Source organism: Macrobrachium nipponense, chromosome 10 (genome assembly GCF_015104395.2).
Source record: "Macrobrachium nipponense isolate FS-2020 chromosome 10, ASM1510439v2, whole genome shotgun sequence".
Classification (NCBI taxonomy): Eukaryota; Metazoa; Arthropoda; class Malacostraca; order Decapoda; family Palaemonidae; genus Macrobrachium; species Macrobrachium nipponense.
Genome location: NC_087204.1, coordinates 22,002,778 through 22,029,281, shown reverse-complemented (window position 1 = coordinate 22,029,281; position 26,504 = coordinate 22,002,778). Strand labels below are relative to the sequence as shown.

Sequence of the window (26,504 nt, the reverse complement as noted above, 5' to 3'; positions counted from 1 at the left end):
TGAATAAGGGCGGCTTCCGTTTGCCCTAGCTAGGCCTAGGGTCTAGCTACTATTTCTTCGAAGTACTCCCGCCGCCGTGTCCCGTCATTCCTTCTTCCCGCGCGCGGATGAAGTTGAATTTCTTATCTTCCTCTTCTTCTCCTCCTACTTCGTCTTCTTCTTCTTCTTCTTGTTTTAAAGGGGGCGGATCGTGGGTGATACAGCGGCCATAGAACACATGCTTTGACCGCCTGTGTCAGCCATCTCGTCGCTGATTTAAAATTGTTAAATGTACATGTATACTTGTATATTTATACATATGTATGTATGTGTGAGCAGTATGATACATATGGTTGTGTATGTATAAGTGAATCACGAACGTTTGGAACGTGATAAATGCATAAATAAAGGTATAAGCCACGAAGGAAAAAGATCTTGCAGCTACCCCAGTGTTTCACTTTCCTTCGTGGCTTATATCTTTATTTATGCTTGTGTATTTATGAACAGTATTTTCTAATAACTTCTACTCCGGTTAGTAACTGCAACAGGAATGATATCATAATGGTAAAGTCCCCCCCACCCACCCCCAAAATAAAATAAATTCCAGATCAGTAACCGCAAAACTTCAGGGCCACTGAGACCTCTCTCGCTTATCTCTCGAAGCCGCTTAGAAGCGAATACCAAACAGACAACAAACTCCGATAACAAAGCTGTGAAGTTATGGCAAATAAAAATCCCATATAGTTTGCTCAATTCAAGGACACCCGCACTTCCAAGTCTTCCAGTCGTGATAGGACTTCGATGTAACTTGGTGTAGCGTCTGTCTGTGATGAGAGGAGGACTCGTGCGTTCTGATTGTCAGAGATCAGGTTCCTGGCTCCAGGATCGTGAGTTGACGGAGGAGGGGGGGCCAGGGGGGGCGGGGAGGCCTTCGAGATCAGGTAAATTTCAAGGTTTCGACGATGTTGAAATGGCGAGGCTGGAGGAGGCTGGATCGTGATCATTCCGGTTTTGCAAGATGCACAGAATTGGATAAATGTGTTGACTCTTGTGGAAAAATGTTTTTATGAAAAAAAAGACTAAAAATGAACCACGTTCTTTATGAAAACAAGGCGTGATCCGACCTCCAGCTTACTCGGGCAACGTGCTAAAATCTACGGTCAAATAGCGTGTTGTGTCACCAACGAAAATTAAAATAAACACACTATATTTTATTAGAATTTTTCTGTACTGTTTAACATGCACATTATTTATTCTTACATTTTCATTCTAATAAATAAATCATAAATATATCCTAAAATTCCCGTAACTTTAACTCAACACGAAACACCTTTTTCAGACCTTTTTAGGCTTTTCCATAGGGCTTTCCTACCCCCCACACCCCCAACAACAAAATAGTTTGTAGGCTTACTTCCTGAGTAAGCGAAAATACCCTACAATTCTGTTTTGATAAATGTCTTGTTTGTAGAGAGAGAGAGAGAGAGAGAGAGAGAGAGAGAGAGAGAGAGAGAGAGAGAACCCACTGATATTTAGAGACGAATTAGTTAAATTGCAACATGATTCCTCCGGAAGTTATACGATTCAATGCGGTGATGAAGCACTGAATGGTGCCGGGAGATAGAAGTGTCATTTCCAATTAAGGTACAAACTCTCTCTCTCTCTCTCTCTCTCTCTCTCTCTCTCTCTCTCTCTCTCTCTCTCTCTCTCTCTCTATGAAAACTGAAACTAGTATCGTCTCCCTCTGGAAGTTTTGTATAGACTAATCAGGACATCTTCAAGTTGTGTATTACTTTAATTATTTGTTTTTCAGCTTGAATGCGGCATGTACTAATGCTACTACTAGTACCACTGCTGATAATACTACTACTGTTCATTATTCCTATTACTCTTATCATGGTGTAACTACCACTGCTAGTTCTGCTACTGCTAAAACAGTATCATTATTGACCTGGTTTACTTAAAAAAAAAAAAAAAAACCTGTGACGTTCATTTCTCAGGAATTAATATGTTCTATTTGTTATTTTTTTTCATTTTGGGCCCAGCTTCTGTAGTAGGTGGGGAGGGCCTGGGGCGTCTTTAGTCACACCCCCCCCCCCCCCTTCTCTTCGTTTGGCCCCTACTGGATGTTGAAGCTAGTCGTAAGTCTTTAAGTGAGATCGTAATGCTACTTTAAAAGATGCTGCTATAACTCCTTAAATTTCATTTGTTACATGTTCAATTCCGCTTTGTTTATGTATACAGAAATGACGGTAATATACAGGGTGTCCATAAGTCTCAGTGCCATTACATGTAATAAATACTTGTAGTGGTACTGGGACTTTATGGACACCTTGTATTACTACATGAGAAGATACATGGTGTCCATAAAGTCCCAGTGCCATTACATGCAATAAATACTTGTAGTGGTACTGGGACTTTATGGACACCCTGTATACTGTTATACGAATACCGTCAGAAGTGACGTTCAGTTATGACAGTACCGATGCCGTAATTCTACATTGCATACGGGCTAGTGGAGACGGAGGCTAGCCCGGGGCTGGATAACGGCAAGTGTCGTAACTGATTATTTTTGCAAGCATTAATAAATTACTCGTGGTTATCTCATTAATTTTAATGAATAATTAAACCACTACATTGAATTTTGTTTTTTCTGGATGTATATGATTTGCCCGTCATTATTTTTTCGGCTTTTGCTTTGCGAATTGGCAACATTCTTCGTTTGTTGTATATGATGGTTATGATTATTATAACAGTTATCTCGGTGTGTGTGTGTGTATCTGTGTGTGTGTGTCTATTTATTTTCAAGTTCTCTAGTTTATTTATGACAATGTTGCTACCCTTTGAATATATATATATATATATATATATATATATATATATATATATATATATATATATATACAGTGTGTGTGTATCTGCATAACATATATATTCTGTTAGATAGTTTTCCAAGGTACACTTGCGATGAAGACCACAAATAAAATGAGGCTGGTAGATAGTAAACCATTTATTTCGTTTTACTATAAAAAAATATCACAGTTTCTCATGATGCATATAAAAGGTATATACTATTATATTATATATATATATAATTATGGTATTGATGTGATGAGCCTAAGAAAAAAAAGTATATTTATTCCTTGACGCTAATTCCTCTTTCGTGTTGAGAATCTCGCCAAAACCGCGCGACAGAGAGTAAATTATAATTAATCGTTCCATTTTGCCTCTTCCACTATTCTGGAAGGGACAAAAGGTTGCAGAAATCAACATGAGATTGACAGGATGATATAGGAACTCGATGGTTGCTGTACCAAATTGTACCGATGATGAACAATAATTTTTTTTTTCGACATTAGAGGTTTTCACATGATGAGATGCACTGTTTATGAGACTGGAATATATCGTTTTTCAGAAAAATCTTTTTGATCTGATATTTACATAGGAATCTCAGTTGGACAACAATTAGTAAAAAATATTCTGTAAAATGTACAGAAATAAATTGTACATGAATAAAAATATTTCGTAGAATGTACAGAAATGAATTGTACAAAAATGAAATAAATCATTCTGTAGAATGGACATGAATATATTGTACAAATAAAAAAATATGCTGCAGAAAGTACAGAAATAAATTGTACAAAAATGAAATAAATCATTCTTTAGAATGGACAGGAATAAATTGCACAAAAATCGAAAAATATTTTGTAAAATGTACAGAAGTAATTTATACAAAAATAATTCTAGATAACAGAAAACAATTGATTCTAGAAATATGAAATATGGATGTAATATGAAAAATTCTTTTTTTTAAAAATATCATAAATGGAAATACAATTTACACATAAAATTATGGCCGTGATGCGATGGTTGAACATGCATAAGTCATGACGCTTGAATGGTATATACATTCATGATTGTTTTGTAGATAATGAGATGCCTAACATGAGACAAACCTATTAGCTTTCAAATCTTTTGAAAAACTCACTTCATTCATCATTTTGGTTCATCATAAATCGTGAATGATCTCATATTGTTCAGATTTCTATTCATCCAAAAAACAATATTCCCATGAGCTCATGATTTGACTGACTTCGTCCAAGCTTCATATTTTCAATTTTATAATAATGCCCCTATATTTTTTTATCCATTTTTCTTTAATATAATGCCCCAATATTTTTATTCCTTTTTTTTTTTTTTTACATTTCTCGTTATTTAACATCGGGATCGAAGTCACTAGGAGCTTTGTTCGCATTTACTCAAATCCCAGGTGATATGGCCTTACTTGCTAATTAAATGCAAAAGAGTGACATGATTATGAGATGTGCTCTATGACGAAAATACTTATTGTCATGATTATACGAACAACTTATCTCGTACAGTCGCCTATCTTACAAAAGCACTTAGAAAAGGTGCACTGAAAACCACTTATGATGTTGTGGTTTTATATGTATATATATATATATATATATATATATATATATATATATATATAATATATATATATATATACACAGGCAGTCCCCGGGTTATGTCAGGTTCAGGTTACATCGTTCCGGACTAACGGCGCTTGCCTCAGGGCTCTGTTAATGACAATTTTTCAGCGCCATTATCTACTTTATAGTGCTGTAACCTGGACTTACAGCACTTACGGTACTGTAACAGTGCTGTAAGTGCTATGTATTCCCATTATAATTATGATGACTTGGGTTAAGGCGATTTTCGGCTTACAGCCCCCTGCCAGGAACGGAACCCCCGCCGTAACCCGGGGACTGCTTGTATACCTATATATATATTTATATAACGTATGTATGTATATATTCATACACGCATACGGTTAATGCATACGGTTACACGAGCATATGACCATTATTGCTAGTGCTTTATCTCTCCTTCCCTCCTGCCGTACATTTTGATTCTCTCAGAGAGGTCGCTGGTCGTTTTGGTGAGGAACTTGAGTTTGTTATCCTCGTCCTTCAGCGCCTTCTCCAGGTTGGTGGTCTGCATGAGCTCCGTGATGATGTCGCGGTCACTGTTAATGGGGCCATGCAAACACGTCAACAACAACAAAGACAACATAGACAACAACAACAACAACAGTAGTTAAGCAACAGCAAAGACAGACATTTTTTTCACGACATCAACATTTCCTTTAAAGTAAGCGCAAATTTTGTCTCATTTTATTTATATTTTTCTTAAAGATTGAATCAAAGTCTTGTCTTTGAACTTTAATTAAAATCTTGTCTTAAAAACAGAATCAAAATCTTGTCTTAAAAATTTAATCAAAACCTTGTCTTAAAAATTGAGTCAAAATCTTGTCTTAAAAATGGAATCAAAATCTTGTCTTAAAATTAGAATCAAAATCTTTTCTTAAAAATTGAATCAAAACCTTGTCTTAAAAATAAATAAAAATCTTGTCTTAAAAATTAAATCAAAATCCTGTCTTAAAAATTGAATCAAAATCTTAAGTAGATGTAAAATAGATAGTTGTATAAACTAAATATTCCAAAAAATTACTTAAAATTACTTATAATTATGCTAAATAAGAAAACTTCGCCTTAATAAAATAACAGCTACAAAAATACTACTTCAGAAAAGCTCCCACTGTTCTCCATGACTACAAAAACCAAACTTAACAATGGAAAAAAAAAATATTCAAGATTATGAAGTAATATGTAACTCAGCTAAAATAATCATCAGTAACTTTATAAAATTAAAATGACTTTAATTTAATCAAATTTCAAAGGTAGGTAGCAGCACTAACTCTATTTACTATTACATGACAAATGCATGTAGGCATTCATCAACAACAAAGCAGCAGTAAGCATGTATGTATGTATGTATGTATGTATGTATGTATGTATGTATGTATGTATGTATGTATGTATGTTTATCATGCTGAACCCAAGGTTGTTTTTGCATGCTGATGAATTTTTTTTATTCATCAGTATGGTGTATTCATTACTTTAGTTTTAGATTCAAATACAGGAATAATCATTCTGATTTAAAGCTGTAGGTATTTTTTGAAAATGTAACATCTTAAGGCCTTCGTCCTCAGGAGTAATTCTAGACATGCGTTTTATTTCTGATTTCATGTGAGTACAAAATGAGTTGAATTTCAAATCATTGCCTCTTGCTGTGGAAACGAGGTCCCTCCAGCAAGGTTGAAGTTGCCAGGCTGAATTGATTGACAGTTAGATTTTTGATTCAGTAGTGAAAGTAGGAATTCGAGATAGGGTCATAATAACCGTTAGGTATATCTCGTCGTTCAGCTTGCTAAGCACGAATGAACGTTAGCTGAATTTCATTCAAACCCAAATACTTAAAAGAGACTTTTCAGATGATGTGTTGTGGAAATGTGTAGAGATTGGCTTTGTTTCTCTTTGCCCAGTAAATGAGGGGAGGTTGTGTCATGCTGCTCAACCAACAACAACAACAACAGATCATGTATTTAACACCAACAAAAGCCACTGAGTTTGACTTGCTATTCTTTTGTTTTTGCTTTCTAAGGCTTATTTATTTCCGGCTGTTGGCCCAACGACGTTCGATTTGATATGGATTCGAAATTTTGAAATATTATCTGTTTTGGATTTAAATGAATTCACTGTGATTGACTGCCATGGAATATGCCTGTTTAAACGCTTCGTGTTTAGGGGTGAACTTACTAATTGTTTTTGAAGTCATTGAAGAGGAAATTGAAGCATTTTTTTATTAATTTTTTCTTTGGTTCGTCTTCAAGTATCTAATTTTTTCTTTTTTTGGATCAAATTGAAATGGAAAAGGCGGTTTTTTCCTACAGTTCCTCTTCAGTTATTTTTTTTTTTTACCAAATCGAATTAGAAACGAGGGATTTTTTCCACAGTTCCTCTTCAATTATCTCATTTTTTTTTTTACCAAATCAAAATAGAAATGACGGCTTTTCTCTATGGGTCCTCTTCAGTTATTTAATTTTTTTGACTAAATTGAAGTAGAAAAGACGATTTTTTTTTTACGGTTCGTCTTCAGTTAGTTAATTAATTTTTTTTGACCAAATCGAAATAGAAAAGACGGATTTTTTCTACAGTTCGCCTTCAATTATTTAATTATTTCCTTTTTTTGTATTTTAACCAAATCGAACAAGAAACGAACAGTGACCTGAGCCAGCAGCCGGAAAGGTCAGCCGAAAGACAGGAAGGACCACAAGCTAAAAGGGGAAGTTTGTAGTGTTTGGGGATTAACTGTCTGAGACTCTTGTTCGCTACTCACATGGTTGGAGAATTGACGCAGACGTTGTTCTCGTCCGTCGTCGCCTCCGACGTTGTGTGACGTCTGGGGCCGGATGCTGTTGAGGGAGAGAGAGCGAGCTGTTAAATCTAGTAGTATTTATGCAGTGCTAAAATCTAAGGTCAAAAGGAACGTTGTTTCACAAACGAAAATTGAAATAAATACGCTATATTCAAAAAGAAATCTAAGGTCAAATAGAGCGTTGCTTCACAAACGGAAATTGAAGTAAATACGCTGTTTCATAAAAAATCTAAGGTCAAATAGAGCGTTGTTATTTTATAAAAAATCTAAGGTCAAATGGAGCGTTGCCTCTCAAACGAAAATTGAAATAAATACACTACATTCTATAAAAAAAATCTAAGGTCAAATAGGATGTTGTTTCACCAACAAAAATTAAAATAAATACGCTATATATTATTATAAATAATTGTTCTGTACTGTTTAACATGCACATTATTTATTTTTAACATTTTTATTCTAATAAATAAATAAATCATAAATATCTTATCCTAAAATCCCTGTTTCTTTAACTCAACGCGAAACACCTTTTTCAGAGGTTTTTAGGGTCTTCCATAGGGTTGTCCTAACAACCCAATCCCCACGCCAACAACAAAGTAGTTTGCAGGCTTACTCCTCGACTAAGCGCAAAAATAACGAGGGCTTTTCATTTACACCTGCTGTGTGTCTATCTATTATCGATACTTCTATTGATATTGGGTGGAAAATTGTCCAATTCCTCTTTTCCCTTACATATTTAGTGGGCGAAACGCACACACACATACACACACAAACAAACAAAAATTCCCAGGCATCCCACCTTCCAGTATGCCGGTATGACTTTTGTCTTTTCCTTTGCAATTCGTTTGTCAAAGCCTACGCACACCCTACGAGTATACACAGTGCGAATCGAACCCTCTCAGAAAGGGCGGCCTTGGAATGTCATGTACTATATTTGTTCACTTGGGTGTCCTTATGATCTCTTCTAATTAACGGGGAAGGGAATTTTACTCTCTCTCTCTCTCTCTCTCTCTCTCTCTCTCTCTCTCTCTCTCTCGTGCGACAGAATTCGGTTTCTCTCTCTCCTCGATGTCTCCTCGGATGGACTAACAAGTCTTTGAGACATCCTAATCCTTGTAACTCCTCGGGACTCACTCTCTCTCTCTCTCTCTCTCTCTCTCTCTCTCTCTCTCTCTCTCTCATTATGTGTTATTCAGAACGCGCAACAAACTTCATTTGATGGTGAAATGAGCAAAGCATCTTTCTTTGAACGAATAAACGATCGTTGATGTCCTCCTCTCTCTCTCTCTCTCTCTCTCTCTCTCTCTCTCTCTCTCTCTCTCTCTCTCTCTCTCTCTCTCCAGGCGACATGCAATTCGCCCTTGTGTGCAGGTATTCGGTGAGTGGGCGTGAATAGCCCCGGTGGGCGTCTGTTCAGGCCAAAGAACCGGAGTAATTTTAGTCTTTCATTTGATTTGCCAACAAAGCCTTTTGAGAAGAAGGTCGAGAGAACGCTCGGTTTGGCAATACTGCATTGCTTGAAACTTAATTAATTAAGGGAGAATGTTGGAATGACCTGTGATAATATTAGTTTACCTTTTTCTTCCATGACTCTTTCATGGAAAGGTTTTTTTCTTATTCGGAATTTTTTTTCTGTGTGGAAATATTTTTCTGTATTTACAAAGTATTTTTCTGTATTTGGAAAATATTTTACTGTATTTGGGGAATATTTAACTGTATTTGGGAGATATTTTTTTCTGTATTTGAAAAATATTATTTTTTCTTGAAAATATATTTCTGTATTTGGAAAAAATATTTTTCTATATTGGGAGAAGATATTTTACAATATTTGGAAAATATTTTCCTGGACTTGGAAAATATTTTTCTGTTTTTCAAAATATTTTTCAATATTTGGAAAATATTTTCCTGGACTTGGAAAATATTTTTCTGTATTTTCAAAATATTTTTCAATATTTGGAAGATATTTTTCTGTATTTGGAAAATACATTTCTGTAATTAGAAGATATATTTCTATATTTCGAAACTATATTTCTGTATTTGGGAAATATGTTTCTCTATTGGGAAAGGTATTTTTATATATTTGGAGAATATTTATCTGCATTTTGAAATTATTCGCCTGTATTTGGGAAATGTTTTTCTGTATTTGGAAAATATTTTTCTTTGTTTGAGGAAAGATATTAGTCTTGATTTGGAAAATATATTCCTCTATATTCAAAAAAAATTATTTTTCTGTGCTTCGAAAATACTTATCTATTTGGAAAAGACATTTATCTATATTTGGGGAAAATATTTATCTGTATTTGGAAAAGATATTTTTCTATATTTTTCTTTATCGGCGGGACCGATTTAAGAGCAAGAGCCCGTGCAGGTATACGACCATCTTAATCGCTACGAAAAATATGAATTTTATTTTATCGGCAGAAATTTCAAATAATAAAAGTATACGTAACTTTTTTTCCTTTTAATTCAATATTTTAATAGAGAATGAACGAAAGACCTCTTTAGCAATCAGTGAATTTTAAAAAAATTCTCTAAACTTGTATACATACATACATAAATACACACACACACACGCGCACACACGCACACACACACACACATATATATATATATATATATATATATATATATATATATATATATATATATATATATATATATATATATGTATATACATATATATTGTTATATATTGTTACTTACATGGAAGGCTCCTGACGATTTTGGGGTTGTAGATCTTGGGATCGGAGACCATCCTGACGAAGAAGGACCTCTTGTACCGGAGGCTCTTCTTGTTCTTGCGGTCCAGCATGGCGAACACCTCTTCGGTGTTCTCCTCGGCTTCCTTCTCAGCCTCTTCTTTCTCGTCCTTCGTGGCCTCCTATGGAAGAGAGAAAAGAATAATGATGAGAAAATCTCGAAGTGGTTACAATCGTCAACTAAAGATAGAATGTTCATAGACCATTTAGAAGCAAAAGATATTTCATCTTTTATATGTATAAATCTTTTATATATCCTATATAAAAGAATGGATTTACAATTTCATTTGAATAATAGTAGTTAATTTTCTCTATTTTCTCTCACCATCGTTAGCTGTGTGCAGTTCTCAGCATTTGTTTATAGAATCATAATTGATAATCAAATGAATAATTGTAAGTGCTCTGACTCGGGTTTGATGGTTTGCTAAACAGCTAAAGATTACATAATTTTTATAGCCGCAGCTTAAGTCAAACAAGAAACAATGCACATGGGAATAGCGTTAAAACCATAGTTATATGAGAGAAATAATGTTTTGGAAGTGATATCTATATGTCAGTAGTTTAAACCTAAGTAAGTATTACCGTAATCTAGCAGTATTAATAATTGGCATTGTTTGGGAAGACATTCATTAGACTTACATAGTAATATTGTTACGTACAAAAAGACGAACACCATATAGTCTTATCTGTTGATGTATCCCTAATCTGTCACTTTCCTGTGCCAAAGTGAAAATCTACTTTGGTATTGCAATTTTTTTTTAAAAACCTTTTGAGTGTGTTGTTAATACACCTTCCTGTAAACAGAAATATTACCCGCATAGAGAGCATGTTCAACCGTTTCTTTTCAGATTCTACAGTCACTTGTGTCACCCACCTTATTTTCTATAACATGCCATGGGTAGCCGTATCCTGATCTAAATCTAACATTTATCATCTCTTTTTCTGCTAAATCCTTTTTCTTTCCAATATACATGCAGTGTGCATTGTGACCCTGTTATACAACTCAGTTGACCTGCTTTGGTACTACCCCATGTGCTGCTGTGTACAAATTTCCAAAGTCCGAATACTTCTGATAATGTTTTGAGCTGGTTTATTGGTAAGCCATAGTTACAGTCAGTAGTAACTGGTGTTTTGCAGTACAGTCTCTTTGACCAGACACGTGAACTTGACCTTTAGTCCCAGTTTCCTTGCTTCCTTTTAACGTCATCGGCTAATTTTTCATACTGACTCCACAGCATTTTTTTTCAAGGACTGAAGGGTAGATATTAAGTGATTCTTAAGAAATTACATTACACTGACTGATTCACGTTATGGCCAAATGCAAAAGCCATCAGTTCAGCCAATGTGAATGAAGACACCCAGTCTTGCATCCTGACATTAATGTCTACTTGGAGTTGGAGTTACCACCATTTGTTAGACTAGAGATGCAGCAGCAACAGCTCACCTGTGTCCACACTTAGTGACACATCACAATACAGCTGGTCGGTGTAACCTCCTACTTCTCTTCATTTTACCCTATTGCTGCTTAATAATTTGGTCTCAAACTCTTTTTCCAAGGTGGTCTGCATGTATAGGTATGTTAATCGGCATAAACATCAAGGGAGAAAGGCATTGCCTAGTTGTCTTTGTAAAATCTACAACATTTTAATGCTGAGTATCATTAGCTGTTACAGGAGTCCTGCTGTTCTCTCCTATATACTCCATTCCAAGAATCTTTAGTTGTTACTGTAGTCCAGCTGTTCTCTGCTATTTATTCCAATCCAAGAGTATCCAGTATTTTTTTCTGTGGAAGAGTCTCTGTTGTCTCTCAGTGTTTTAATGCCAATAAGAGTGTTAATTTCTCTAAGTCTCTTTGCTATAGATACCAGCTCAAACCCTATTATCATATTTAATACCCTTGTAGTTACTAGACAGCCGAGGATGATTCTCATCGCCTCATTCTGAATGGCTTCAAGTTTTGCCAGGTTGGTTTTTGGAAGGCAGACATAATTTTGACATGTGTACCATACATTGCACTGATGTCCTTTTGCTGCCATATGCCATGGGTTTACAAAGGACCTCCTGTCTAATCTGAGTGCGTATTTCTTGCTCTTTTTTGTAAACTCATACTGGACTGTTTTTCAGATTTGTCGAAAACATTTTTCAAGACGTCCAAGAGCGCAGAATATTTTAAGAGTTAATAGCAAGCAATGTTGGTATGCAGGCTCCTTTACTCGTAACTTTTACGAACCCATTTAGCTAGTAACTTGGTAAAAATGATTCTTTCCAGCATTTTAAAGACTCCCAAAGCTCTAGATATTTGTCTAAAATTGCCTGGATCTCCGGGCTTGGAAACAGGCCTAATGATGACCTTTTTCCTAAATATGACATCATTCTACTCCCGTAAATCATAGGAAAGCTTAAAGAGAGGCTTGCCCTCTGTTACAAGGCTGATGTTATGTCATAGGTGATCCTTGTCTTCTCCCAGTGCTGTTAACTTTATCCTTTCTTTGTTGATTGCAACAATTCAAATACAGGAATTTTACTCTTAGTTTATATTGTATTCTGTCAGGGAGTCTGTTCATGGATGAAGCAGTTACCTATCTGCTGCCTTCTGAGTGTGAGCATGGAATGCAGTGTGCATACAATTCCACACTTTCTGTGGTGGTGCTTCAAAGTGGATAGTCCCAACAAAATTGGTCAAAAATTTTTCTCATGGCCGCATTTTAATTACTCTACATTGCTTTTCTATGAATTGGAAACCTCTGTAGTGTTCTTGCTCATGACATTCAAGCCACCTATGGGACACAGTTCATTTGGTGTACTGTAGTATTTGACACGGATCGTCCTTGTAGCGTATGCGATTTCTAGACCCATTAACATTGCCCTTGATATTTTTATGTCTCCTATTTGGTTTTGATAAAATAGTTTCCATTTGGTTCTGTAAATCGTTTGTAAAGTCCAGGATACTAAGGTCTGACACCTTGTATATCTTTTAATACCTTTTCCCCAATGACTTCAGCAAAGGTTGTCGTCTTGTTCCTAGGTAATGGAGTCTTTATAATTGTAATATATACTGTTCTTGACATCAGTCACAGCTTTCAGTGCAGTGATCAGAAACCAGAGGATTCACCATCTCCCAAAATACCTGATGTATGAACCTTTATACATGCATACATAATCAACCCGTCTCATGTATGGACCTTTATACATGGTATACATAATCAAGCCCCCCCCTCATGTATGGACCTTCATACATGCATACATAATCAGGCCCTGCTCCCTTCCTGTGAGCTGGTTCATCAGCACCTAAGACCCTTATATAAGTGTTCACAATAATTTGTACGTTCATACCATCTCTCCCCATATTCATTGCAGTGATTTCCTTAAAAACCCAGTGCAGGATGCAGTGCATTTAAATACCATACAAAAATCATAAGTTTTTCATGCAAAAAATCATGAGTATTTATTTGTTTCCAGTTCTCCATTCGGGACATAATGATTAACAGTCTAATATTACTCTTATTCCCATGCATTTTGTAAAATTCCTAAAATCAGTTGTCAGCAGCTGAGTTGGAATAGTATTCTTAACTTATATAATAAATATTATTAATCTTCTGATGTTATATTGATGTTCAAGAATAAATATTTTATAATTTGTGAATCACAGTTAAAGCAATATATGTCTTATTGTATCATTGTACATCAAATAACGCTCTTGAAGACTTCAAATTCCAAGTCAGAACTGACAACTCATTTTTAAACACTGAATTGAGGATCATACATGCTACAGTTATTGACCATTTGATCAGTCAAGTAATGGATAATTTTGACCAAATGGCATACTTTTTCTTCAACATTGTCAGGCACATATTCTGATGCAAACAATTTAAAAAAATTTTCAGGTGAGATTTTTTCATAGTTGACGCTACATCAAGAATTCGAATTCGCGTTCCCTCACTTCCATCTTGAGAAGTCTGGTTGTTGTGTCGGCTAAAATATTTTTCACATTTTCTAGTACTGTTTCTGTGTCGCTAGAGACACGTGAATCATTGACCACTTGACGTGAAGGATTGTCCATGTGCCCGTTTCCTCCATCAGTTTTTAGTGAGAGATGTCGCTGCTGACTCGGGTATATTGAGGCTCGGGTATTTCGAGCATCATGCATTGGTGGAGATGCCACCCCACCAATTCACACACTTTGGGATTATTCTTCGGCTTCCATCTGTTTTCTGTGTGCATAGTTCGGTCATGGTTACTTGCACAACATCTACCTCGTGTTGAATTCTTATGCCTCTAGGCTCGACGTCCCCAGGAACTAGCTGCACTTTGAGCTGAAGTTCTGCGGTTGTTGTATGCATCCACGAGGCATGTTGGCATATCCAGAACAGCTTCAAAATATTCAGGTACCTCCCACGATCACTGAACGATGACCTTCTCAAAGTGCTCGTCCCCAACCTTGTTTCATTTGTGCCGAGTTAACCTGTTCGTTTCTTGTAACGTAGCTGTTTCTGCAACCACAGGGAAGTTCTTCAGTGTGAATGTCGTCATCTTACCTGTTGGTTTTTCCAGTCTAATTGCCATCGTCTCCTGCGCTTCAGCATAAGGGCAGTTACGCCCCTCATTGTATCTGAAACTGAATTAGGGCAGTCCCTCAACCGCCATCACCACCTATATTATCATCTTATATGTGAAGCCCATAGCTGTTGGGAATTAGTGAATGGTAAAATCTTCTCCAGTAAGGTCATTCTCCTTTGCCTTGTTTTGATAAGACAACATTGATAAAAACTTCTCCAGTAAGGTCACTATCCCACGGCTTGTTTTGATAAGACAACGTTGGTTCTGGCTTTATTTTCATGAGACAACATTACTCTTGTGTTTTTAGCCATTCACCAGTTTTATTTTGTTTTCCTCTTGTATTTCTGCTTTGTTGTTGATGTTTATCCATGATCTCTGTTGACGTTTCTGGGTGACTTTAGTTGACGCTCCTTCATAACATTTGTTGACGATTCTTCGTGATCGTTGTTGACGTTTCTTGGTGACATTTGTTGACGTTTCTTTGTGACTTTTATCGACGTTTCTTCGTGATCTTTGTTGAGGTTTCTGGGTGACTTTAGTTGACGTTTCTGGTTGACATTTGTTGACGTTTCTTTGTGATATTTGTTGAGGTTTCTGGTTGACAATTGTTGACGTTTCTTCGTAACCTTTGTTGACGTTTCTTGGTGATCTCTGTTGACGTTTCTGGTTGACAACTGCTGACGTTTCTTTGTGACCTTTTTTCACTTTTATTGGTGACCTTTGTTGACGTATCTGGTTGACTATAGTTGACGTTTCTTCGTGACCTTTGTTCACTTTTATTGGTGACATTTGTTGGTGTTTCTTCGTGATCTTTGTTGACGTTTCTGGTCGACATTTGCTGACGTTTCTTCATAACATTTGTTGACGTTTCTTCGTGATCTCGTGATCGTTGTTAACGTTTCTTGGTAACATTTGCTGACGTTTCTTCATAACATTTGCTGACGTTTCTTCATAACATTTGTTGACGTTTCTTCGTGATCTCGTGATCGTTGATGACGTTTCTTGGTAACATTTGCTGACGTTTCTTCATAACAATTGTTGACGTTTCTCTGTGATCGTTGTTGACGTTTCTGGGTGACATTTGTTGACGTTTCTTTATAACATTTGTTGACGTTTCTTCGTGATCTCGTGATCGTTGTTGACGTTTCTTGGTAACATTTGCTGACGTTTCTTCATAACATTTGTTGACGTTTCTCTGTGATCGTTGTTGACGTTTCTGGGTGACATTTGTTGACGTTTCTTAGTGACTTTTATTGACGTTTCTTCGTGATCTTTGTTGAGGTTTCTGGTTGACAATTGTTGACGTTTCTTCGTGACCTTTGATGCCGTTTATTGGTGCCATTTGTTGACGTTTCTTCGTGAACTTCGTTGACGTTTCTGGTTGACATTTGTTGACGTTTCTTCGTGACATTTGTTGATATCCATGATGGCACCACTTTCCTATCTCACCCGTCTGGAGCCTCTTTCACAGGGGAGGGTAATACTCCTCGCCTCACTTAGCCTTGTGAGTTATTCTCACCGTTTATGTCTCACAAATGTTCACGTACATACGTAAAGAAAAAGAGAGGGAGGAATGTCAACAAAGCTTAAGAAATAGGAAATACGAGAGAAAGGTTCTCTCACTTCTACGAGTGACGCAGGACACTGTTACGCCCTGGCCTGACGAGACAGGGAGAGAGAAATGGAGAGAGAGCGAGAGAGGGAGATTGAGACGCTACTTACTTTGTTGTCGACGATCTCGTCGTTGATAATGTCTTGCATGTCTGTTGCGAATTGGGCAATCACGTCCCATGCATGATCTGCAAAAGAAAGAAAGAAGACATTAGCACTGAATTCGATCAAAACGTCACGGGAATGTAAACGATTAAAAGAAATGTGGTTGCAGCAAAACTAAATTAGATAATTATTCTTAAAAAACGAAAACTAAAAAAAAAGAAATTAGACGAATTAATTTAGAATTTATAAGTATATAACAATGGCTTCGCCAAATCGCGTCTAACAAAAAAAGCCAAGACTTCTCTCACCTATATCAGCGTCGGTAGCATTCTGTGCACAGACACAGAACCTGATGACGTATTTGTCGTTGAGAGAGGCCGGCACCATGTGCAGTTTTCCGGAGGCGTTAATGGACGAAAGCAGTTTCTGATTGATCTGGTTGGATCCGCGTAATCTGGAAGGGAGAGGAAAAACTGGCGTTAGCGGCTGAAAGAACTTTTATTCCCAATGTGTTTAAGTGTTTGAATGATTTTAAATTTGCTAAGGATGTCGATGTGAGATGGATTATTAGAATAATTGTGTTGTTGGGTCTAAGGAGCAAAGGTTGCATCGATTAGACGCACGAGGGAAGGGAATATTGAGCAAAATTCGATGGAAATGGACAAAGGATTTTTATATCTATCTTAAAATACCAACTTTCCCGCCCGTTTTACTCTTTTGATTGTATTTGTTGCATCCCTTAAGGTACACCATGCCCATCTGCTTGTCTACCGATTATCAAGTCCCAGATTCATGACAAAAACGATTCTCTCTCAATTTACCTGAAACACACGAGACCCAGATGGACGGGACTGGCGACTTCGAACCGACTGTCCTTCCTGACGTGGACTTCGAACCTCTGGGCGAGACGGCAGTGCTCTCGGATGTACTTCTGGAGGCCCTCCACTCCGAAGGACCTGATGACGAACCACAGCTTCAGGGCGCGGAAGCGTCTGCTGAGGGGGATTCCCCAATGCTGTAGCCGAGAGGGAAAGAAGAAAGAGAAAAAAAATGTCAGATTAATAATCGTTTACAAGAGCCGTGTCATGGGAACATTTATTGTTGTTGTTTAAGATTGAGCTAGCTTCATGCTAGCACGGGCTCTTGCCCGTAAACATAGGCATAAGACGACTTAGTACATGGCAAGTGAGAGTAAAAAAAAAAAAAAACTTGCTAACAAAAAAAAAAAAAAAAAAAAAAAAATAAATAAATAAATATATAGCTGGCTAGAAACTGATAATTTTATCCATTTTTTAAGAATATGCATACGGAGACTGTTGTTTCCGATTCAGTTATATCAGTTAATAGTATTACTATCAAGTGATTTACAACTAGCAACAATGTGGTCGCTCGTCAAACACTTACCCTGTAGTCGATAGATTTCTCAGAATAGGAGTGCTGTAGATAAAGTGGGTCTACAACAAGAGCCTGGGTTAGCCTGAATCTGTCTTTCACCCTGCAAAGAATTAAAACGTACATTATTTTTAGTGAACTTCTAAAGATAGAGTCAGGATGTGATAGTGTAATATGCAGTAAACTTTCAAAGTAAGAAGGTCTAGGGTGTGAAAATACTGTAAATTCCCAAGTTGGAAAATATTGTAAATTCCCAAGTTGGAAATACCAGGATGTGAAAATATTGTAAATATCCAAAGTTAGAAATACCAGGATGTGAGGTTGAGATAAACTCCCAGTGTTAGAAGGTGAAAATGTATGTGCAACACGTATGTTTCCACTTAAAAAAAAAAAAAAAAAAAAAAAAAAAGATAAATGAGCAATTTGGAAAACTTACCACATGAGTGAGCAGTCGAAGTTGGTCAACATAAATTTGTTTGGGTTGAAGTTGAAGGAAGATGCGTACTGAAAGGATAAAGGAATAAACAATTAGCAAACGCTAATAGTGATCCAGAATACTGGAAAATAAACTTCCAACTTCTGGACAGAGGGACACATATTAACAGCGATTCGAATCGATTTTTGAATTTGTCAGTTATTGTTAAGGTACTTTTAAAAGTAAGGCATCCCATGAACAGGATTTGTTGGGCAGTCTATTAAATTGTTAAATCACTCTCTATTTATTTAATTAACTCACCTCAATGCCCTTCATGGGAGCTCTCAGTTCGGGACAGATGAAGGAGTTTCCAGCATAGGCTCCGTCGACGTGCAACCAGACTCCATATTCCTCACATACGGGACCTATAAAAAAATAAGAATAAAAAAATAAACAAAAAAAGAGTTTAAAGGATACCCCAAGTTGATCTTGCTACATCTTATTTGTTTCTTTGGGATCTTCCAAAAATTTTCGTCCTATTTTCGGCGGGTTGGGAATGATTCGCGATAATGTTAATGCTAGTTTGACTTCGTAATGTGATGGTAACTTTAACTTTCTCATTTCAGCTAGCAGGCCTTTTCGTAGTTTTTTTAAAAATTAGAGCTTCTTATGCATTACATTTTTTTTATATATAATTCCCAACTTCCTCATTTCAGTTATTTCTTCTCGTAATTTTTTTAAAAAATTGTTTTTGTAATTAGAGCTTCCTATGCAAAACTTTTTTTGTTTATATATAAAATTCCCAGTGACTAACAAGCTAAAAAAAATACATATTATATAATTATATATATATATATATATAATATATATATATAGATATATATAATACACATGTGTGTGTGTACATATAAACACACACACACATAATCAGTGCCATTTCCAACTCACCGATCTCGGCTAAATTATCGAAGGAGCAGCAGGACGTGGTTCCTAGAGTTGTTTCGACGTAGAATGGAATGAGTCCCATGGCTTTGTCCTCCTCCATCACCTGCAATCAGGGAGAAAACGTTCGTTTTTCAGTCGTTTAATCGGGTTAAGTGGAAACGTTTTTGTCTCGAGTTTCAAAAGAGTCAGGATGAGCAGACGTCCCACGTCATTTCGTGACTTGTTACTCGTATTTTTGCTGATTTAAAATGATCGTTTTCTAATATTTTTTTGTTGAGGGAGATATTCGCAATTTTCCAAACGGTAAAATAATTCTGGTATAATTCCGCCGCTGTTACTCGTATTTTTGCTGATTTTAAATTATGGCTTTTTAATGTATTTTTTAAATAGAGAGATATTCGCAGTTTTCCAAATGGTAAAGTACTTTTGAAATAGTTCCCAGACTTTTATTTTCTTTTACTGCTTTTAAGCAGCCGATATTTTGTAATGTTTACCACGAACATGTATTCAAGAGTGTTACGTTGAAGCAAAATTTATAGCATAGGCTTTTTGTTTAAATTATTGTAGAGATTGTTTTAGGGCAGCGCCAATTCCAGTATTTAGAAATTGATATTTCCTACGGTTTAAAGTTATAGATTTTCTGGTGAAATCATTTAGAAATCCGTATGACGTACATTTTCCGGAGGTGACTGAGGCATAAAAATATTTCTGACGATCAAAAACAATTGCATTATTTTCCCTCATAAGCAAAATTAATATATAAAATAATCTAGACCAAAAACTCCTAGCTAAAACGTCTTGTACTGATAAGAGCTCCTTTTTCCAATGTTTCCAATAACTTGACAATTCTTTGGAAATGCAACGTTCATATACGTTGCGCATTGCATAGTCCCGTTCAAAGGATCAACTCTAATAATAAAAGACAGTCGAACTACAAGACTGGAACCCTCTCTAAAGCTGTGGTACCCTTTGAGGATTAAAAAGCGAAGCCTATCTGCCAATATGGAAGGTACTCGTGATTAGTACTATTTTTATGACTATATTCATCTTCGTTATATCCATTAACTCATTCTGGAACCATTCAGCTAGAAAATACTCGTACAAGAACATTTTTCAATGTGTCTATTGGAGGTAGTTGATAGAATTTTATTATTTAGAGATCACAAAAATATGATTCGGTTTTTTTTTTCGATCAATCGACGCTGCCTTTGCATTGTTTGAGCTAAGGATTTTGCGTTATGTACACCAGAGTAAAATCCATTGATGTAGGTTTACGTTAGGGAAAATGGTGTATAATAGGCAGAGGGTGATGATGAAGGGGGAGGAAGTGAAAAGGAATAGGAATTACTAGATAAAAAATTGGGGAAAAGGAGATAGACGTCAAGGGGAAATCTGTGAACATATGTTGGCACCACGAGTTCCTTATGTTTATAGGAAACTGAGATCATTTTAATGAGAGAGAGAGAGAGGGAGAGAGCTTTTCTTGAGTTTCATGTTTGTAGGAAACTGAGATCATTTTAATGAGAGAGAGAGACAGAGAGAGACAGACAGACAGAGAGAGAGAGGGAGCTTTTCTTGAGTTTCATGTTTATAGGAAACTGAGATCATTTTAACCGGAGAGAGAGAGAGAGAGAGAGAGAGAGAGAGAGAGAGAGAGAGAGAGAGAGAGAGAGAGAGAGAGAGAATCTTTACTCCCAACTCACCTGCCGCAGTGTGGATCCCCTGAGGGACTGGTTCTCGTCTGGCTCCAGAATCCGGAGCTTGACGAAGGCCATCATGGCTGCCTTCTCGACGCACGAGTGGGCTTCCTTGTTGCAGTAGGCCATCATCTTCGACAGGAGGAGCCCCTCCTCGACGAAGGGGTTCTGCTTCTTCAGCTGGCGGATCATGTGGGCGCGGGCGGCCAGGAGGGACACGAGGACGCATTCAGACGCTGATCCCTGGGTGGGGAAAAGTAGAGAGGGCGTTTTAAGACAATGACACAGGAATCGAGTTTAATTTAGAATCTAGTTTTGATTTGTGTGCAGGGATACTTGTAATTGAGAGAGAGAGAGAGAGAGAGAGAGAGAGAGAGAGAGAGAGAGAGAGTGAGTTACCCAAAAGCCTCACAACATAAAAAGTCCCTCCTTCAGTTGGGGAAAAAAAGAAAAAAGTAAAAACGAGAACCATATCGCAATCCTAGATATATATCTTATAAATAAATAATAAATAAAAACTCGCCCTTTTTGCTCTCTTATGACAATCCCCCCCAATCTTCGAGACTGATTGAAAAATGACGTAACTAATCCACCCATATTTCAGCGACTTCGAGATCGGGTAGGGGGGCGGATTTTTGACAAAAAAAAAAAAAAAAAAAAAAAAAAGTAAAATTCCGAGGCGTGTCCTGTACCATACGGAGGCTAGGAGGGCATCCCTTATATCCTTGATGGCGGGGTGGGGGGGGGGGGGGGATGGTTCGTATGGGGGGGGGAGGGGTGGGGGAGGGGGCTACGATATCCTTCTCAGTGCTCTCTTGTTAAACCGCTTATTGTAGTCAGACGATCCATCTAGGAGCTTTTGATGTTTAACCTTGAAATTTTATGTCTTCAGATATTTTATTCCCATTTTGTATTTTCGAGATGTCGTTGGGGTGTGGTGTAGGTCTGGTGTATTATTATTATTATTATTATTATTATTATTATTATTATTATTATTATTATTATTATTATTATTATTATTATTTTGGAAGAAGACCCTCTTTCGATCATATTCTGTTAAAAAGAATGACTTTGTTTGGCGATTATTATTATTATTATTATTATTATTATTATTATTATTATATTATTATTATTATTATTATAGAGGATACCGATGCTTATGTTTGATTTTATTTGCTGTCATTGAAAAGAAAGGGTCAAGTTTGTATAGGAGAGAGAGAGAGAGAGAGAGAGAGAGAGAGAGAGAGAGAGAATATGCCACGTAGGAACGGTATAATTTTTTTCTATTATGTACAGGGTAAGTAATAAAAAATGTATTTTTTTTTTTTTGTCTCTTTGAAAAGTAAGGTATTAAACCCCGGAAGATAAATCTGCTAAAATGAGACAATAATATAAAGTTTTCTTTGGAAACCGCTACGATATATATATAATTTTTGGCTTTTTCGCAAAAGAGGATAAAGATATCTTTTATTTCGTTTGCTCGCTTTAGGAGCAGATTCATTCGTTCGATGCAAATCCACTTAGGAGTTGGTTTTTTCGAAGGTGTGCTACTTTCAAAATTCTTTATGGGCGGATTAGCCCAACAAGATTTCGCGAGAACTTAATTGTGTTTTTATTTTGTCAGCTCGAGAACGCTTGTGTTTAGAAGGCTGTGTTGAAGGAGATGCACATAACACGCACATATATATATATGTATATGTATATGTATATGTGTCCCGTTATTTACAACCTATATATGTTCCGAGAGCAATCTTTTTCACCTCTTTCACAAGATTTTACCGCGAACATTTCTTCGTCATTTTTCTGTCCCTTTTTCCACCCCCCCCCCCCCCCCGCCAATAAAACGAGGCAAAACTCCTACCTGGAACAATCATTATATATATATAATCTTAAGGGTATATAGAAGAAGAAGAAGAAGAAGAAGAAGAAGAAGAAGAAGAAAAGTCGAAAGTCAGATTTCGGACTAAAAGTTCTCACGGCACCGACTCTATTGTCAGGGGTAATAGCCACATATCGATTTCTCTCTCTCTCTCTCTCTCTCTCTCTCTCTCTCTCTCTCTCTCTCTGGTGTTTAATTCTTTCTCATTCGCTTTTTTTAAAGTAAGAACATTTTACCCGATAAACTGGCTTTAATGAGAGCAAATATTCTCAAATGATAAAAGATATGTTGGTATGCAAACGCAAATCCCGTCAGATATTTGTGACGTTTAGCTAACAACTTAATAATGAAACTCATAATGATACTATATTCAGTAGTAATAATAAGATTATACCAACGATATTAATAAATAAATAAATAGAAACAAAAGTCACAGCCGCAAATACATCTTTTAGTATCTTCATGACTAACTTTTAATAGAAAGCAAAGGTTTCTTAAACACCCGACCATTTTCTATCTCCTTATCGTCAGTAGGAATTTTGATTATATCTTCGCCTAAGCCTCGTCCTTTATACTAAATCTGACCTGTCATTGACCTGACATCCGAGTTATTCTAGGTAATGATTTTATGTTTAAAATGGGTAATTCTTGTCTTGATTTATGACAGATTCTGGTATTCCAAAATTCCCATCCGTCGCTTGGATATTTTGACTTCAAATTCCCATCGGTTGCTTCTAGATCCAGAATGGGGTTTTTGACTTTATTAGAAGGAGGAAAAAGTTAGCCTAAACAGGAGAAAAGTAGGATCGTCGCAGATGTCGGTTGGTAATCTGGATCGTTTCTTTTGGGAGATATTTATGGATGGCGACGGTGCCCTGGTGCTTGTTAAACGGATGATTTCGTGCCATCCTCAGTCTCATCCATCTTTACATGATATGGCTGCTTGACGGCTGCAACGGCCTTCAGTCGAGACAGTTCAATCTCGCTGAAAGGAGGAAGAAGGAGAGAGAGAGAGAGAGAGAGAGAGAGAGAGAGAGAGAGAGAGAGAGAGAGAGAGAGACCTGGACACCGGTTGTAAGTTAACCCAGTTTTCACCCTTTTCTGTTTTTATTCATATTTTAGCAAGACTATTCCATTAACAGAAACTTCAAACTACTGCAAAACGCAGATTTCATTATGCTGTTACAATACATTGTAATAAAGTGCATTGTAATGCATTCCAGTAGTGTGTCGCATTGTATTAAGTATCGTAGGATGTAATGGTCAGTTGTATGATGCATTATGCGTAATCGAGTGAACCAACATTACTATTGCACATCGAAGCATTGTTTTCCTGTGATGGATGGTATTATTCCAGCATTGTATTGCATTGTACCCTACAACATTGCATTTATAGTAGGAGCGTGTCGAATAAATCATCATAGTAAATGTGTCGATTGAATCATTATGGTAAAGATGTCGATTGAATCATTATAGGAGAGATGTCGATTGAATCATTATAGCAAAGTTGTCGATTGAATCATTATAGTAGAAGCGTCGATTAAATCATCATAGTAAAGTTGTCGATTGAATCATTATAGCAAAGTTGCGATTGAATCATTATAGCAAAGTTGTCGATTGATTCATTATAGTAGAAGCGTCGATTAAATCATCATAGTAAAGTTGTCGATTGAATCATTACCGTGGAAGCGTCGAATAAACTATTATAGTAAAGTTGTCGAAAAATCATTGTAGCAAAGGTGTCGAATGAATGATTAACTCACCTGTATGACTCCACCACCTTTGCTGTTCTCGGAGAAGGACAAGAATTCCTCTGGCAGACCGACCATTTTTCCTGTTGGGGGAACACAGAAGAAGTGTCAAGAGTTGGTAGGAATGAAGTGAGTAAAAGGTAATATGCAATAATTGGGTTTCGATCATTATTTTTATGATGTATTTTTTTCAGTTAATTTTCTTATCTTTTCTAAAAATGTCTACTGATTTTGCTTGTTATTAAGCAAATAGCAGTGAAATTTGTCTCGGTAAATTTACAGTAAGTTTAATTATGAATTTGTTCAAAAAGAAATCACAAGAGAAGGTTAGAAAACAAGCGTAAAGCAGTGTAACATATCAAAAGAGAATGTATAAACTGCGAGAGAGAGAGAGAGGAGAGAGGAGGAGAGAGAGAGGAGATGAGACGGAGATGAGCGAGGAGAGAAGAGTAGGCCATCTTACCTAGCCAATCTAAGACTATGGTCTCGAGCTCAGTGCAAGCCGGGGAGGCCGCCCATGAGAAGCCTATGCAGCCGATTCCGTCGCTCAACATGTCTCCGAGGATGCTTGGGTAGGAGTTCCCGGATGGGAAGTAGGCGTGGAATCTGGGATGCTGCCAGTGAGTTACCTGGAGAAGGAAAACAAAAGGTTAGGACGTTGTTCTTTGCAGCTTGCCTTCTGCCCCCTAGCTGCAACCCCTTACGTTCGTTTTACTGTACCTCCTTTCGTATTCGCTTTCTTTCATCTTACTTTCCACCCTCTCCTAATAATTGATTCAAAGTGCAACTGCTTTGAGGTTTTCCTCCTGTTACACCTTTCAAACCTTTTACTGTCAATTTCCGTTTCAGCGCTGAATGGCCTTAGTTGCCCCAGTGATTGGCACAGTGCCAAAACTCTATATAAATCAAAATCAAAACTTAGGAGGTCCCAATTGCTTGGCCTTTGACCTAAATTCTATTTTAATTTAGTATTTTCGTAAAGCATTTCAAACCCTCTTACTTTCAATTTCCTTTTCAACGCCTAAGTGCTATATATTCAGTTCAATATTTCGGTGAAGCATCACTTACCCCGGGCATGATTTTGCTCTCCACGTCCTTCATGATGTCGTCCCAGTCTTCGCCCTTCTGGGGCGCCTCCATGGGGACCAGGTCCTTGAGGTACCCGGGCTCTATGGCGGGGGTGACGCGTCTGTTTTCGATGGTGTCCATGTAGTCGGCGATGTAGTCCACCATCTCACGGCCCCTCTTGCGGAATTCCTCTGAGTTCATTTTGATGTGGAAAGGGTTTTTCCTCCTCGAGCTTCTTAATATCAGGTACTGCTACGCTGGGTGTTGCGTTTACCCTCGCAATCTGTTAGTGAGAGAGAAAATAATCTTTTAGATAGATGTACCTCGCATATGAGAATACCTAAAAATAGAGAAGATAGAAGATAATATTATCTATAAAGCGGTTTAAGAAAAAATCAAATTTCCAGTCCTCCATTACATGCAGGGAAGCAATGGCACCCTGAATTCTTCCCTCCCTACAACATCCCCAACCATCTTGAAAAAATTTCCTCATGAAGTCTGCTGCTTCTCATTATAGCTGTTTTTTTCTCTCTCTCCTTTTGAAGGATGGTTTATAAGTGCGGACGAGAGAGAGAGAGAGAGAGAGATAAGGTGCCGCTGTGATCAGTGGGGGCACGCGAATAGCACCCAATTTACTGGTAATGTTCCCTTCCTGTGGCGCCACCCACCCATTCTTTCACCAGCCCCAAGAGATTCCATGGCGATGACTATGGCCCCGCCGCGTTATGCAATCTAAATCTTTTGCCCCCAACTTTCTCCCCTCCGAGTCGCCGCCCACGCCCGCGACTCTTCTTTAAATTCTGGAAAGACCCCAGCGGGGCCTTTTACCCAACGCCATTTCATCTTATTCCAGACGCCGCCGCCGCCGCCGCGTCGCCCCCCCCTCATTCTTCGGGCCAATCTTCTGGAACCCTTTCACGATCACCGGGGGTGCCCGTGTATCCAAGTGCATCCCACAGCCCTCTACTTTATTGGCAGTTTTTTTCCTTGGGGGTTTAGGAACCTCGGATGGGGTATCCTTGAGGAGGGACGTCCATAAACGGGGGTGTACTTCCTCGCCAAATTTAG

General features: G+C 37.3%; 2 protein-coding genes across 2 annotated transcripts in view; both read right to left on the bottom strand.

The window, feature by feature from the left end:
* The window catches only part of LOC135223927 (uncharacterized), a 50,747-nt gene extending 46,771 nt beyond the window's left edge, over nt 1-3,976 (bottom strand). The window contains exon 1 of the mRNA XM_064262849.1: nt 3,933-3,976. Coding sequence (XP_064118919.1) covers nt 3,933-3,976 — 44 coding nt within the window. The remainder of the gene's footprint in view (nt 1-3,932) is intronic.
* A 501-nt stretch (nt 3,977-4,477) lies between these two features.
* Nucleotides 4,478-26,504, bottom strand: part of LOC135223460 (aromatic-L-amino-acid decarboxylase-like) — a 38,533-nt gene continuing 16,506 nt past the window's right edge. The window contains exons 2-15 of the mRNA XM_064261881.1: nt 25,437-25,719; nt 24,832-24,997; nt 24,381-24,451; nt 20,745-20,981; nt 19,045-19,144; nt 18,418-18,521; nt 18,118-18,185; nt 17,694-17,784; nt 17,111-17,304; nt 16,598-16,743; nt 16,296-16,372; nt 9,961-10,138; nt 7,222-7,297; nt 4,478-5,008 (exon numbers count right to left, since the gene is read on the bottom strand). Coding sequence (XP_064117951.1) covers nt 4,852-5,008; nt 7,222-7,297; nt 9,961-10,138; nt 16,296-16,372; nt 16,598-16,743; nt 17,111-17,304; nt 17,694-17,784; nt 18,118-18,185; nt 18,418-18,521; nt 19,045-19,144; nt 20,745-20,981; nt 24,381-24,451; nt 24,832-24,997; nt 25,437-25,637 — 1,866 coding nt within the window. The 5' untranslated portion in view covers nt 25,638-25,719 and the 3' untranslated portion in view covers nt 4,478-4,851. The remainder of the gene's footprint in view (nt 5,009-7,221; nt 7,298-9,960; nt 10,139-16,295; nt 16,373-16,597; nt 16,744-17,110; nt 17,305-17,693; nt 17,785-18,117; nt 18,186-18,417; nt 18,522-19,044; nt 19,145-20,744; nt 20,982-24,380; nt 24,452-24,831; nt 24,998-25,436; nt 25,720-26,504) is intronic.